Here is a 15,856-nt window from a genome sequence, read left to right as displayed (position 1 = left end):
CAACTCTGCTGTATCTCCTCCTCCACATTTCCAGCTCTGCAGAGATGGGGTACAGGGGTAGGGAGGACGCTGACTTCAGCACTACCCTCTGCTCTTCACCCTCTCCCTCTCTGCACAGCTAGCAGGAGAATCCCAGGAGCACCTGGGCTGCAGGCCTACACGGGGAGGGGAGGGACAGCTGAACACATGCTGCTGGCTGTAGGTATGCACGCTCTGCTGATCACCTGGGCAGCCAGAGAGAAATGCTTGGAGGGCCGGATCAGTCTTTTGGGGGCTCATTTTGCCCACCCCCGATGTAAAGGGATAAGCTGCTAGTCCGACAACCACTTGCAGTGAGGTTTTACCAATGGTGTATGACCTCCTCTAAAGTTGTCTGGGCACGGGAGAGATCTCTGTAAAAGCTCTTTCCTGTCTCCCTCAGCCATATACTTTTCCCTGCAGCCCTACATGGGGCATGATAAGACTTCAGGCCGAATGAAGTCAGGGACCTTTCTTGTTCAAACCAGCCAAGCCTTGCTCAAGAAAAGTTGACTCCCTCAAGCACAGGGTATTTGAAGTCTGCCTTTCTCTTTGCACAATAATTGCTTTTGCTATGTGTGTTTTTAAACACATTTCACTTGGGCCCTCAGTCAGCCCCATAGTCACTTTCTGCGGTGTCAGAGAGAAAGAGAGGAAACATTCCAAAGCTGCAGATGCTACATCAATGAGCATCCCACACACAGAGCCAGAGCCACAGAACAGATAGCTCAGAGGGCGGGTTTCTTTGGTTTGCCTGTGAAAGCGGAGAGGAGGTCTTTGCACTGGTTTTGCTCTTGTTTTTCTGTCTGCCTGAGTTGGCAGTTTGCAACTTGGCCTTAAGCCCAGACACTTCCTGTGTGGTTTCGTTTCTTGCTGGTTAGCTTGGACGTCGTTTCTGAAGCCATGGCAGAGGCAGATGAAGAATTCCAAGCAGCTGCTGGCCTGGAAGACGAGCTCTTGTGCCCTATCTGTCTGTGCTTCTACAAGAACCCCGTCTCCCTGAGCTGCCATCACAGCTTCTGCAAGGAGTGCATCCAAAAAGCACTGGCTGCACAGCAGAAAGCCAAGGCCACCTACTCCTGCCCTATGTGCAAGCTCGAGCTGGGGCCCTTACTGGAGCTGCGTAAGAACTTTCAGCTCTGTAGCATAGTGGAGAAGTTCCTGGCCACCTCTTCAAATGGAAAGCAGGGCAAGCAAGAAGCCTCTCCACAAGGCAAGAAGGAGATAATCACCTGTGATTTCTGCCTGGAGCAGCCTCATACAGCAGTGAAAATCTGTCTGACCTGTGAGGCCTCTCTCTGTCCTTCCCACCTGAGCAAACACAATGCCAAAGCTGCAAAGAAGGACCATGTCCTGGTAGACACCAGTTACCAGGACTCCCTGCAGGAGAGGAAGTGTGACCAGCATGGCAAGCTGCTGGAGTGTTATTGTGAAGATGACTTGGTCTTAGCGTGTATGATGTGCTCTATCACAGGCTCCCACAAGGGCCACACCTTCATCACCCTGAAGGAAAAATATGACAAGGATCAGGTAAGTGGCTTTTGCATCTCTGCTTGGTGGACACAATTTCCACAGGGGATCTTTATGTACAGCCACACTCAGTGCGATAGCACAGATCAGCATGGAAGTGCTAGGCAGTTGAGGGAAGGATTCCCTGGGCTAATTTAGCTCAGGAGGTATGGGAAGAGTGAGGTGACTCCCCAGCTGGTCCCAGCGTTCACCCCAAAAGTAAAAACTGTAGTAATCGGGGGGGGGGGGGGGGGCGAGCTGCCCCTGGATTGATCATTTTTATGCTGCGTCACACTCAGTTAAAGGCAGATGGAAGATTTCAGTTCAAGCAGTGAGTGCAGCAGGAGTCACCCAGAGCCTATAGTAAAAGTCCTGCAGTGCAGAATACTGAGCTTTGAAGCAGTTTTGACTTCCAGTCAGTGTAGTAGCATCCACACGGTACCTGACTGCATGCCACCTTGATATGCAGTAGATTCATCCTTTAGCTCGCTGTGCAGTACACTTACTGTGCAGACAAACCCTTAGATAGGTTCCAGGTAAATATCAATGATTACTACCTTATGTTCAGATTCTGTAAATAGTGTAACAGGACTATTCACCTGCATAAAGTTACATACATGCATAAGGATTTGCAGGGCTGGATATTAACTGATAACCGAAACTTGTACAACTTCCTTTTTAAGCAGTCTAATGAATATGGTATTGTTCTTTTGTTATGTGTTTGTAAAGCCCCAAGCACAATGGGGGGTCCATCACTGGGGTTACTGGGTGCTACGATAACACAAATTATCTGTCTGTCTATGGTAAAATTAAAACCAGCTGAACTCAGGATTCCAAGTATGTTTCCATTTTCCAACTGATCCATGGTCTCACATCTTACGAAGCTGGTTGAGGGGAGGCAGGAAGCACACAACTTATTATGTGGCTCATTTGAAACAAATTTGTGTACATATGCTGTGAGAGGAGCTCTAGAAAAGGTTTACTTGTTCATTTCACCAGCTGAAAGTGCCATTGTGGTATGAAAGGATCAGTGTTACTTTCCCATTGTAATGTTTTAATGCTGTTTTTCCTTTTTAAATAGGTTGTTCTCTCTCACACTGTGAAAATGATTCAGGAAAACAAAAGTGCTTTGAATAAAACATTAGAGGAGCTTCAGAAGAGTAAGAATCAGCTGCAGGTTTGTCCCTGGATTATTCAGTTTCTTCCTTTATTGCTGATCAATGATCACTAGTGATCTCTTCTGATTGATCAAGCCGTGAGGAGGACATAATAATAAACCTGTAGCAATAAGACCCCACTAAGGGGCCCTACAGCTCCCAACAGTCATATGACTGCAATTTAAAAATATTAACAGTCATAAATGTGAAGAAAAATGTCATAGGCAAAGAATATTGGTTTGCATTCTGTAGGGTTTTTCTCCCACAGGTCTCAAAGTACTCCAGGGTTGAATGTGCAACCTTAATTTATATATGTGAGTAATTACTCACATGGGGTAGTTCCACTGAAGAAATCTAGCCATTTGCAACCAATAATTAATGAATTTTAACAAAGCCTCCATTGTTGGTTAGTTGATCATTATTATACTTATGCCCATTTTACAAATGAGCAAACTGAGGCACAGAGCAGCCAACTGCCTTAAGCAAAGTTCTGTAACCAGTCAGGAATAGAAACCAGGGGTCTGACTTGCAACTCCTTTGTCAAATCACTGCACACACCTAATCACTCCCATGACAATATTTTTGAAACACTCTTTCTCTGTTAAAACAGGAGCTGTATATAAATATGAAATTTTCAGAGTAAACCAACTCAATTCTTAGACTACAGTGACCTATTTGAACTTTCTCCGCTTTATTCCCTTTCATAACACCCAGATAATTTTCAGTTTTCACTGATTACTTGGCTGTGCCAAGGAAACGTGCAATGTACTTATTGTCCACTTTTTTCTTAAATCTGATATTACAAAATACTGGGTATAATAATGATAATTAATAAATAAATACACACAGCTGTGGTGCTGAATTCCTGAGACAGTGCCTTATTTGCTCCTTTAGCTCAATGAGAAGACTTTAACTGCTCAGCTGTCAAACCTCTTTAAAGAGATCAAGGCAGAAGTGGAGCAGAAGGAGAAAGAGATCCTGGCTGATATACAATCCAATGCAAAAAATCAGCTGTCCGACATCATGATGCTGAAGAAGCAAACAGAAAAGAAGAGAGATGAGGCTGAGCGGCATCTTCAGGATTTGCAGATGCTGGGATTGCAAATGGACCCTTTCCTCTTCGTTAGAGTAAGCACAGCATTTAGTTCTGGTTCACAAATGATCATTCAAATGGTTGTGCTTGCCCTGCACTAAAATCATTTTTGTTTTTGTTTTAAATAATTTATAGGAATTGAAACTGGCACAAGACAGGTAAGTTCTCCCCCAAAAGGGTTATCTTATTTCTTGATGCAATGTGGCACTGACAACTGTAAAAACTCAGACTTCTGTGTATCCCTAGTCCTCATTCTGTGGCCCAGTGCCCCTCAAACGAAGGCCTGGCCTTGAGTCAAAATCACCACTCCCAAAATATGGATGGATAACTATTCATGTGTAACACCAATAGTGCCCTGGTAGTTTTCAGTGTCCTGAGCCACTGCCTAGTTTGTTTCACCCCCTTCTCAGGGAACCCACTGGAGCTTATCAACTCATACTTGAATTTTCCAGAGGCAAGTAGAGAGCACAGTGTATTGAAAGAGATGCTCTGTCATGTGTACGCACCTGTGTGTGTGATGTGCTGGGGTGGAACTACTGGGTTTAGAACAAGATGCAGAACTCTGGTTTAGGAATTAATTGACTCATTTGGCTGAGTTTGGGGCCTCATCACTCTCCCCACACTGGCTGGGTTGCCAGTTCTTTTTCAGGACATCATAATAGTTTTGGTGTCGTTGAAACTTCCTGGCACAGGCAGTTAGTGAGTTTCTTATTGGCTCACCTCTCTCCTGTGGTCACTAATAATCACCTAAGTCATATCACAGACTGGTGTTGCAGTGAGGTGATAAAAAGTCCCTTTGAGGGTCACAGTGATTTGGCTTGAACATTGATTTGGATTTTAAAATGTCACCTGTGCACCTTGTAAGAACCAGGGTTAGACTTGGACTATGTTTTCTGTTTTGTTTGCTATTCATGCCACTTACAAAGTGACTTACGCTACACCAGAAAGAGCATGTTTATATCAGGATAATAGTATCCTTATGGAGAACATAACTATAACAGTACACTTATACCAGTGCAAGAGTGTCGGTAAATCTTCCCATGTAGACAGACTGACAGGGCATGTATATTACCTGAGTCCCAGTGCTCTCCAGGGCTACCTCTGAGGCAGTGCAGAATCTAGCCCTTAAATGTCTAACACAGAAGTTTGACACAGTTTAGCGTGTCTGGTGTTCTCCTTTGATTACATTGATGGTTACTCAGCTAAGTAATAATAACATTCAGTAATGTTTGCAAAAAATGTGGCCCCATTTTTCCTCAGTTTCAAAAGGTGAATATTTCCATCCAACAGTAATCAATAATAATACTCCATAATGTTACTCATAATAATGGTGAGAATAATTGTAACACCGAACAGTTCTTTAGGACTCTATGTTGCTGAAGGGCTCTCATCTCTGAATGTGCTCTGTTAGTTGCTGGGTGCCTGCCTAACTTTAGTGATAGTCAACCTTATAATTGATTGTTGGTGATCACCAGTTGAATTACTTGTCTGGGTATTCTAGGATTGATAATCAGGATTTCAGCGCGGACAGCATGGAAGTATTAGCACTGCAGCTGGATCATGCAACAATTGCAAATGTTAAAAGCAGGACGCAGGCTTATATCTCAGAACTGGATTCATTGAAACGAGTGGTGCAAAGTAAGTAAACTACCCAAACTAGTAACAGACAGAGCATTACTGGTCGGCAGTGGGAAATGGCTGCCTTTCATCAAGGACTGTGCAATAGCTCCCTGGTTTAGTTAATTGAGCATTGCTTGTGTGTTGCGAATTCTGATCCTTCTCCATAGGGACCAGGGTTTAGATCTATGCCATCTGCCAAGGTGTGCTGTCCTTCAGCCCCTTGTCCCAGTCAGCTTCCAGCTCCCCCAGCATTTCTAACCTCACCCTTTTCAAACCTCTGTGAAAGCCCCATTCCTTTGCCCACTGGACTCTTATTTTCAGATCTGCCTCTAATAATGGGCTGAAGGCCGAAATTCTCCCTAAGCTACACTGCTGTGCAGCTTCCCATTATGCCCTGCACAGGTCATTAGGGCCCCAACAGGGAGAGAGATCTCTCCTCAAGCCCTGAAGCTGCTAGGGGGTACAGCCCCAGCACAGAGTTGTCCCAGCCAGGGGAAAGTGGCCCCCATTGCTGTCCCAACTTCAGCCTCCCAAAGTCCTGAGCACCGTTCTGCACCTCAAAGCCTTTATCCGCAGCCCGACCCTCATCCTCATCCCTACTCCCAAGCCCATAGCACAGAGCCTATATCCTCTCCTGTACCCCAGCCCAGAGCTCATAACCCCTCTTGCACCTCAAACCCTGATCCCCAGCTCCACCACAGAACCTGCACTCCCAGCCAGTGGCCTTGTACCCCACTCTTCTACCTCAGCCCTGAGCCGTCTCGTACAGTCAGAACCCCATGGCCCCACCATTGCCACACAAATTCTATGTGCATCTGTAACCCACACACCTGTGTGTCATTAACTGTCCCAAGTAGTGGTATCTAGACCACTTCACAGAGAAAGAACATGTCCTCTACAGCCTAAGCTGAGCCCCACGTGACTTTTAGCTCAAGCTGTAGAGGCACCTGCACTAAGCTCCAGAGGTCGCAGGTTCAAGTCTGCCTGAGGGCAGTTACACATCAATGTGGCATCACATAAGAAAATTCATCCTGCTCGGGGGAGGAAAAAGTACGGGGAGCAACTGGTGAAGACCACCCCCGCAGCAGCACATTCCAGTCGACTGTTCCATTGCGAATGCAGTGCCAACCTTCTAAGACATTCTCTCAATCCTTGCAGGTTCGTTCCTGAGCCAAGCCCAGAGGAACAGGTAAATCCCTTTCTTCTCTTCACTGCTGAAATGTTATATGCAAATGCCACTAACCAGCCTCCTTATTTTCCCGCATTTCAAAGCTGTTCATTGGGAAACCATTATGCACCGGGCTAAAGCAGGGGTGGGGACGTGCAGCCTATGGGCTGGATCCAGCCTGTGAGGCTTGGGGGTTGCTCATGCTGCTGGGGAGCAGGCGGAAAGCCCTGAGTCTTGTAGACCCAATCAAAGCAAGCCACAGGCTTGATTCAGCCTGGGGCCTGTGGATAGCTGCGGGAGGAAGTGGCTTTGCACGGCTTTGCATGCTGCATGGAAGTGCTCCCTGCAGCCACTGCCCACCGCTGCTTCCATTGGCCAAGAATCATGGCCAATGGGAGCAGCAGGGGGACAGTGCCTGCAGGAAGTGCTTCCCTGAAGTGTACAGAGCTGCATAAAGACAGCTGTGCCCCCGGAGAGCAGCAACAGATGGGCGCCGCAGCCGTCTGCATACTACCTCCCAGACCTCAAGCCTCCAGCTTACTCCTGCACCCTCCCTCTCTCCCAGACCCCCCAACCAGCTCTGCACCCCCGCCCCCACTCCACGTCTGTGCCCTATCTCTCCGCCAGACCCCCACCCCCATTTCGCTTCTGCAAGCTATCTCTCACCCAGCCCCTGCACTCCTACCCCAGCCCACTCCTCCACCCCCCTCCCACCCACACCTTGCACCCGGCCTCCTACTTAGACCCCACACCCTCACCCCCACCCCCACTCCTGCACCCTATCTCCTGCCCAGACCCTGCATCCTTACCCCACCCACTCACCAGCAACCTCTCCCACACACTGACCCCTTCATTTGGGCCCCACCCCAGAGCCAAGGGTCCCCATGTAATCCGCTAGCCCCAGACCCCCAGAAGAGTTAATCCAGCCTTGTGGGAAGGCCCTGAGCTAGGTGCTTCCCCCGCCCCACCCCGTGGGCCTGGAGCTTGAGGAGAGTGAGGGAAGTGTCTCTTTTTTCCTGCTTCTCAGTTGGAGGCCACATCTGTGAGGGGTTTTCCTCCTCCTCGCTTGGGGGGCAGATCAGTGGTGGTTTTTTTTTCCTGTTCTGTTTCGTTCCCCGCCTCCGTGCTAAAGAACAGAGATCCCAGCGCTTTTCTCCTCCTTCAGAACTGGAGCTGTACCACCGCATCAAGCATTCCACCCAAACATTTGTTCGCATGTTGAACAGATTTGCTTTGAGTGTATCTGCATTTGCATCCCTGAATACTAGCAAAGGGATTGACCAGCAGAAGCACTCCCCAAGCAGCACATTTCCGTTCATACCACAGAGTATTTGGGGGAAGTAGCATTTGAATGGAAAAGGTGAGAATTCATCCTGGCCACCTAACTCTGAGTTACTGTCCAGAGTAGCTCATGAGCATGAGTGCTAGCCAGCCTTAGGGCAGACACCTCATATTGGTTGGAGGCACTGTAATCAGGTTCCACCAACCCAGTGACAAGTGTGAACTCCTGAAGCACTACGACAGCCTTCTCATGGAGTCACAGACAGCCCCCTTGTGTGCTCCAGTCTATATTGCCACATAGTCAAGCTGGACTTAGTGATAAATAGCCACTTGCACCAAAGAGCACAGGTTTCTCCCAGCCCCAGGAGGCAAGTAAATTTGTGCCTCAACACTCTCACCAAAGACAAAGCTTGCGGCCAACTTAACAGTTAACTGATTAAGGATGTATTAACCAAGAAAAAGCAATGAAGAAGTTATCTACAGGTTAAAACAGGCACCCGGTACATAGGTATGCAGTACAGTCTGTGGTTCCAAAAGATGGCAGAGTTGTAATCTGTGAGCACTGAATGTCTTTTAGGGCTAACGCAAGTCAACCCTATGCACCTTTGCTTTTATTTCTTGGTGAGAGTCCAACAAGCAAGGAGACGAACATTTTCACATCCGGTATCTTTGTTTCCTTCTCCAGAATTCAGGTTGATGGGACCAGCTTCCTTAAGCATAGGACCTTTAGTGGGGAGAGAGAGATCCCAGTCTTTGAATAATGGTTCACAATGGCCTGTTTAATATTGGTAGCCCTGCTTGATGGGCAGAGGAACCACTCCTCTGGCCTGAGCTCAAGTTCAGAGCAGGCATATAGTTATAATTTATTGTGTATCGCTGTAAAGTGAAACTTACATATTACCTTATTAGAAAGACCAGGTGGGTGAGGTAATATCTTTCATTGGGCCAACTTCCGCTGGTGAGGGAGACATGCTTTGAGCTTACAAAGTTTGTTTCTCTCACTAACAGAAGTTGGTCCAATTAAAGATATTACCTCGCTCACCTTGTCTCTAATGCTGTGGAACCAACATGCCTAAAAGAACACGGTATACATGTTATGTTATAGCATGGGCTACAGATGAATGAGATTAATACATGTAGCAATTTACAAACATTTTGGAGTCTAATACCTATCCTGAACAGTACTAACACAAAGGCGACCTGAGCTCGTTTCAAGCTATGAATTTGTCAGTGCTTAGCGGATGCCTAGAGCCCTGAAATGAGTTGTTGCCTAGTTCATCGGTGTCATAATCACATTCCTCCAACTAGACTCATCTGACTGGCTTCAACAAGGGTAGGACCAGGCCACAGGAAGTTGTTCTTTTGGAAGCAATGGTCATAGTGTGTCTTTGTCTCATACCCATCTCCGTCCCCAAAATTCAGTTAATGTTTTACTGGTCATTGATACTCAGTGTTGTCTGTTGCCACACAGAGCAGCTCCAGACTACAGAGATGATATCTTGTATCAACGTAAGTATTCAAAAATGTTGATGTTGTTGTTGTTGTTCTTAAGACTGTGGTCCATATCTCCTCTCTCTAGGGAAGGTATGTTGCCTGTATTTTGCATTGTGCTGCTCTGTCAGAGGTGAGGCCAGTGGAAAGGCAGAGGATGGGGCAGGGCATAATCCTCAAAATCTGCACCAGGCTGGCATCTGCTAGAAAATAAACAGGAGAGATTCTGAAACTTAGGCCTTATGGAGGGATCCCTGTGCTCCAGTGCTCCTTCATAAGGGCCTGGCCCAGCTCCTAGGATGCAGTTACTGAGTTGCCACTGCATAGTGATGTGAGTGAGAATACAGGCTCAGATTTCAAGAAGTGTCTGTGCATTTGCACGTCTCCTTTATGTGCAGAATTATTACTATAACTTTCTTTTTTCCTTCTTTTCAGTGTTTTTACTGCAGAGTGAATGAGGCAGGGCAGCTATTTCCCTCATTCAGTGAGCACTTTAACAGCTTCCTAGTGGCAGACACGTATCTCCTCCCTCCCCATTACACAGCTAAATTAGCCATCAAGATGGACGCAGTGTTCTTTCTTTTAGCTGCTCACAGGAAGTTGTGCTCACCACTGGGAGTAAATGATTTTTACGGTCTTGCCCTTTATGCTTCAGAAAAGCCAGGAGTAACTTCTGACTGTTGTAAAGGAGAGGAGTCTAATCCAGTGTTTCTTTAGCAATGAAAGCTGCATAGCAAAATGATGATTTGAACATACAAAACTCTAGGTGAAATGCTGCCCCCAGAGAAACCAATGGGAGTTTTACCATTGACTTCAATGAGGTCAAAATTTCAGCCCAATCTTAGTCCGTCCCACCTTGGGCAGTTATTTTTGTCAGCATTAATAAGCTTAGCTGGGTTAAGCCTATTGGATGGGAGACTTCAAATGAGAACCCAAGAGCAGCAGGAGAGATGTTGGTTATTCCCTGGGTATGTACACAGCAAACTTATTTCGAAATAACAGCTGTTATTTCAAAATATCTTTGCTACCATATACACAACTTCTGGAAAATCTCTCCCAGCTTGGTTTATTTTAAAATAATGCTGATGTGCAGATGTAGCCTTTGTCTTGTTCTGTACCCAAAACAGTGGAGCTGGGTGGAAATAGCTGAAAAAATTTGAAAACAAGATTTTACAGATGTTTTTCTGGTCTTGGGCAAAAAATAAAAGAACTGAAGCCTTTTCAGTTTTCCAGCAGTTTTTTATTGAAACACTAGATCATTTAAAAAAAAGACATGACAATTTTCCTCAAAAATTTTGGTTTGGGTGGGGAGGAAAGGACATTGTTCACCTAAATCTGTTTCTGATGGAATAATTTGCAGCCACTTTGGCCCAACAGGATGGTGTTACAATTTGATTTCAAAGGGGCTCTGTGTGATAGGTGCTTACCAGTGGGGGAAGGGTTCACAAAGTTGTCCTAAGTAAGTTTACATCTCCCTGAAATATTTGTTTGTTTTGCCAGATCATCCATTCAATTTTTTCTTCCCAAATCAAAACTCCAACATTAAAAATAATCAATTTTTCTGGAAATAGACTGGGAACACAAGGCAGTGAATACAGGTAAGTTATTAAGTGGATTTTATTAGTTACACAGAGTAATTCAACAGTATGTCTGCCCTCTTGTTGGCCCCCTCCCAACCACAGACATGACTGCAAAACAGGTTGTACTTCCTAAAATCAGCACTCTGTGATCCAGCAATATCCATAATCTGGTAGGACCAGGGATGCGCCTGGTCCAGAGACTCAGGGTAGGAAGGCAAGTTGAGTGGATCTCCCAGCAGCCTTGCAGGGGCCAGCAGGTCTGGGCCCAGAGATGGCATCCCTTGGCAGCCCCACAGGAGGCTGGAGCACTAGCTTCCCCCAGGCGGGGAGTCAGTGCCAGTGGTGGGCTATGGCCGGAAGGCCAGCAGCAGTGGCTGGAGAGTGGGAACTGGGGTGGGACATTAGCCTCCCATGGTCTGTCAAAAATACTTCATTCAGACCACTCAGCTTCCAAGGGTGGCAGACCATGGTGGTGCAACTGGTAGGAAGTGTTTAAAGCAGCCTGCCATATTTTTCGAAGACGCTATTTTGTCTCACCCTGATTTAGTAGCTGAACATTTTAACACTGTAGTCTTATTTAATTAACTGTGTTAAAGACAGCCTTAGCTCTTTATTACGGCTCTCTGTTTGTATTGTAGGTCTGGTTGTGAGACTAGTTTTCGGTTAGTGTCACACTATGCAGTATGTTTCATGCAGAATCAGAGCCCCACTGAAATGAGAAATTGGCAGAAAATACTGAAAAAAGAAGAAATGCTAAATAGCGCTTAAGAAATGTTGCGAATGTACAAATATTAGTTGTTATTGAGGGTGACAAAATGAATCTTCTCAATCTTTTCTATTTCTAGAACATACAACAAACAAAGGATGTGCTATCTGTAACAGTGGTTGCCAGCAAGATGCATGACTCTCAGTCATAAAGAGACATGAGAAAGTTGGGGAAACTGAGACAGAGATTAAGTTTGACATTTTTAAAAATGTCCATTAATTCTGGGTATTTGTCAAGTGTTCCTGCCAGAAAAATATCCTATAGCAAATAAGAATATGGAAAACGAATGCAGATTTAAACATGAATGCAGAAAAACATGTTTCTTGGCCTTGGTCCTTTCTCCACAGAATGTGGAATTGCTTGTTTCAATATATTAACCAAACAAACTATAATCACATTACCAGTAACTAGCCTGACTATGCTGCGGTTGTATGTTTGTCAGCTTTTCCGTGTGTTTTGGAGTGCTCAGATAAACGATAACATACATGTAAAATAACTGCTTGTTTTTCATGCCAGTGAGTAAATTTCTGGTATTCAAGACATGTTTGTGTACAGATGAGCACAGTAAACAAGGCAGGACTTAAGGAAGCTGTTCAGTACAATACCCTATAGTAATCCCATGAAGACAATGCTGGAAAGGGACTCCTTAGTGCAGCTGAAATTCACAATTAACGTTACATGGTTAACATTAATGCTATTGGTATGTGACTTAATTGTTAGTAAATGAATGGCTCAAGTGCTCAATTTCATATATTCTTTTGGTTTTAGTAGGACCCTGTGGATGAGAAGTTAGATACATTGGGGACCTGGAGCTGGGGCCTCTACACTCAAAATTGGCCAGGCCTCTGGCATTTTCTGAGAGGCCCTGCCAAAGAGGGTGGAGGAGTTAGTTAAGACATTGTCTTAAACTGAGGGTGAGGAACCTGTTTGGGTTAGGGGTCAGTGACCCGTAGACAAATTGGGAGGAGGGAACCTCACTGATGTGGTCCTCAACTGTACTGGGGCCAGGGCTGTGGGGTCTGGGTGGGACGGAGGGGGCAGGAGCACACTGGGAATGGGGGGGTCTGGGTGGGAGGGAAGGGGCAGGAGCATACTGGAAATGAGGGGGGCCTGGGTGGGAGGGAGGGGGCAGGAGCAGACTGGGAATTGGATGGAGTCTGGGTGGGAGGGAGGGGCAGGAGGGGGCTGGGGGGAGAGTCCAAGTGAGAGAGAGGGTACAGGAGGGTTTGGGCTGTGCTGCCAGGGTGGGAGTGAGGGCTCTGGGTGGGAGGGGGCAGAAGCAGGGTGCAGGTGAGGAGCTAGGTGAGAGGGAGGTGCAGGAAGGAGGTTGGAGTGGGGGCTCTCGATGGGAGGGGTGTGTAGAAGCTGTCTGGGGGTGCAGGTCTAGGCGATGGGGGTGCCCTTACATTTGCAGCACCCCTGGATGCACATGGCTCTGCGTTTCCTCCCCACTGTTCTCTGGCACTGCCCTCTGGCGCTCTGAGTGGCTGCAATTCCTACTGGCCAATCGGAGCAGCCGTAGGAAGCTTCTGGCCTCTGCTCCACCCCTTCCCTTCCCCCAGCTGGGGGAACAGCAGGGACTGGCAATGGAGCCTGGAGCCACTTCCCACCGCCCTGCCACCCCCAGCAGAGCCTGCAGTCTGCATCTGGGCTGCAGCTTGCCTGATCTGGCCCACAAGGCTCAGGGCTCTGCACCCTCCACCCCGCCTTAGGCCAGATTCTATGGAGGGGAGCCCTGAGCCTTGAGGTCCAGATCCAGATGAGCCGTGGGCCAGATCCGGACTGTGGGCCAGGGCTTCCCCATCCATGTCTTAAAGACAGAGAGACAATACATAGGAAAGGACAGAAGCAGCGTAGAAAGAAACAATGGAATGGACTAGAAAGAAAAAGGGAAGGTATTATTCGGCACACGCACAGCTAGACAGCTTCTGCCCCCTCCCCCCAGAGCTGATGAAGAGGGTCCGTCCCATGAAAGCTCCTCACTGCAGTAATCATTTGGTTAGTCTTTAAAGTGCTACATTTCTGCTGCTTTGTGTATGATGGCCCCACCTAGCTGTCTTTTTTCCAAGCTGAACAGCCCCAGCCATTTTAATCTCTCCTCCTGTTGCACACCCCAGCCATTTTAGTAGCGCTTCTGCTCGTCAGACCTTGTTTTCCTATGCTGAATAGCACAGCTGCAGCATCACTTTAGTGGGGTAGTGTGGTCATTGCGAGAGTGCTGGGAGAGTGCTCTCTCTATGCCCTAGGTAAACCACCTCCACAGGAGGGTAGCTTACAGTGCTGGGAGCCTGTGTACACTGGCACTTTACAGTGCTGTAAATTGCTGCATTTGGCGCAGGGGAGGGTGTCACACCCCTGAGCCAGAAAGTTACAGCACAGTAATGGGCCAGTGGACACAAGCCCTTAGTGTTTTTAGCCCTGTGCTTGTTTCCATGCATCCCCTGTTTCCCTGCTCCCACAGCTGAATTCACAGAAACCGTCAGCTCCGTTCACCTCTTGCTCTGGACTCAGCAGGCCACGTTCTTGAGCAAGTTGAGAGTAAAGGCTCAGATTCAGCGAGCAGGCCCACAGCTATGGATTTCTCTATCACTGGAGCAGTTGTCTTAATAAAACTGAGATTGCAAACCAACAACTCATGCAGGAGTTTCCCCACCTTAAATGGGGGGTGGTGATACTGTCCTACCTCCCTCAGGATTGTGATCATTTTGGCCATATTTGTACTTCCGCCTGCACCATGGGAAATGCTATCTCAGTGTTGTGTTGTCATAAGCAGCGTTAAAAAGAGCCACACAGAAATAAAGCTCACACCATGCCTGTGAGGCAGATATTGTTTGATAGGGGCACTACTGTAGTGTTTAGAGGCCCTACCATAGCCTAGGGTCTCTTGCACTAGATGCTGTATGCACCCAGAACACAAACACAGTCCCTGCCTCAAGCGGTTCACAGTTAAATATAAAACACTAGATGGAGGCAGAAGACAGGCTGGCTGGTGATTACAAGGGAACACTGAGACAATATTGGTCATCAGGATAGGTTGTGGTCTGTAGATAAGGATTATTCCCACTTTACAAGAGTCACTGCTAGATCTGAGATGAGAACGCTCTGGTTCCTGGCTCCCTGTCCTGTGCTCAGGCCGACACCTACCGCCTTTCTTCATGTGCTCCTCTGCAGGTTTATTGCTCACGTGAGCCCTCCTGTCCCTTTTGTCCCTTTAGTGATAACCCTCCTTGTGCCGAGGCAGGGCCTACATAAAGTCAAAATAGCACTGCAAATGGTAGGAAACAAACAGATGGCCTCAATTGCAGCCCTGTAAATTGCAGGGGGCTCAGTCAGATTTTGCTAAGGTGCAAAGAAATTCATAAATCCTCCACCTAGCCTGACTTCCTCTTAGTTGTCCCTTATTTTTTAACTTTACTAACAGATAATTTAAAGCTGGGGGAAAGTGCAGATCTGGCAACTCCTAGGAACACGTACAGCTGCCTTGAAAGATAATACACTATTCCATCAATATGACTGTGACATGCCCTTAAAAAACCACCTAAAAGAGAGAGGCATCTCTGACCTATTCTGTCCTTAGCTTCTCTGCTTAGACTGCCGAACAGGGAAACAATTTGTGACAAGCTGATGATGGATTTTGTGATGTGAAGGCTTTGCCACTGTGTGAGGCCCCTGACTCATTCTCTGACTATAGGTCACATCATCACACATCTTTTAGGAGAGGGGAATAGGAGTGTCGTGGGACCTTCCAACCTATGTTCCTGTATTTGTCCGCTGTGCAATGCAGCACAGAGCCCTGTCTCTGCCTAAAAAAGCCTGGGTTAGTCTCCTTCCAGACTTCTTGTAAGCTTCTGCAAAAACTGTCCAGAAGGTATCACTCAGTGCAATTAGTCCAGCTTTTCCACTCCAGCCAATGCAGGGCTCCTCCCAGCCCATTGTCACCCCTGAACAATTGGGGGGTGGGGATAACTGTAGTAAGGTTTTGTTCATTGATGATCCAGGGATCACTTCTAAATTAATCTATTCTTAGCCTGGTACCAAGTACCCAGCCTCAGCTGCATCTCTAAGGGATCCACAAATGCCATCTTCAGGCAAATAAAATAGGCAACAAAGAGAAAATTGGTTGGCAAACCCTCAGCTGAACAAACGAGCTCCCTAGCAATCTAGTATTGTGTG

General features: G+C 46.9%; 1 protein-coding gene across 2 annotated transcripts; it reads left to right on the top strand.

The window, feature by feature from the left end:
- The first annotated feature begins 883 nt into the window (after positions 1-883).
- On the top strand, positions 884-12,670 carry LOC142021183 (E3 ubiquitin/ISG15 ligase TRIM25-like). Of its 2 annotated transcripts, XM_075009718.1 has the most exons (9): positions 884-1,548; positions 2,609-2,704; positions 3,579-3,812; positions 3,913-3,935; positions 5,279-5,415; positions 6,556-6,586; positions 9,318-9,355; positions 10,838-10,935; positions 11,763-12,669. In XM_075009718.1, exons 1-8 carry the CDS (start codon positions 922-924, stop codon positions 10,906-10,908), a joined length of 1,257 nt encoding a protein of 418 aa, XP_074865819.1. In that variant the 5' UTR covers positions 884-921; the 3' UTR covers positions 10,909-10,935; positions 11,763-12,669. The 2 variants fall into 2 exon arrangements, with proteins under 2 accessions (XP_074865819.1, XP_074865820.1); XM_075009719.1 differs by lacking the exon at positions 2,609-2,704 and having other exon boundaries at positions 11,763-12,670.
- Positions 12,671-15,856: the final 3,186 nt, after the last annotated feature.

The sequence above is a fragment of the Carettochelys insculpta genome, chromosome 15 (genome assembly GCF_033958435.1).
Source record: "Carettochelys insculpta isolate YL-2023 chromosome 15, ASM3395843v1, whole genome shotgun sequence".
Classification (NCBI taxonomy): Eukaryota; Metazoa; Chordata; order Testudines; family Carettochelyidae; genus Carettochelys; species Carettochelys insculpta.
Note: the sequence above shows the minus strand (reverse complement) of the source record. Positions and strands in the feature narration are given on the sequence as shown.

Excerpts from the sequence above, each read along its gene's own strand:
- LOC142021183 (XM_075009718.1), top strand. The coding sequence starts at position 922 with ATGGCAGAGGCAGATGAAGAATTCCAAGCAGCTGCTGGCCTGGAAGAC. Across the intron at positions 3,936-5,278 it reads TTGAAACTGGCACAAGACAG|GATTGATAATCAGGATTTCA; the intron begins GTAAGTTCTCCC and ends TGGGTATTCTAG. Across the intron at positions 9,356-10,837 it reads AGATGATATCTTGTATCAAC|ATCATCCATTCAATTTTTTC; the intron begins GTAAGTATTCAA and ends TTGTTTTGCCAG.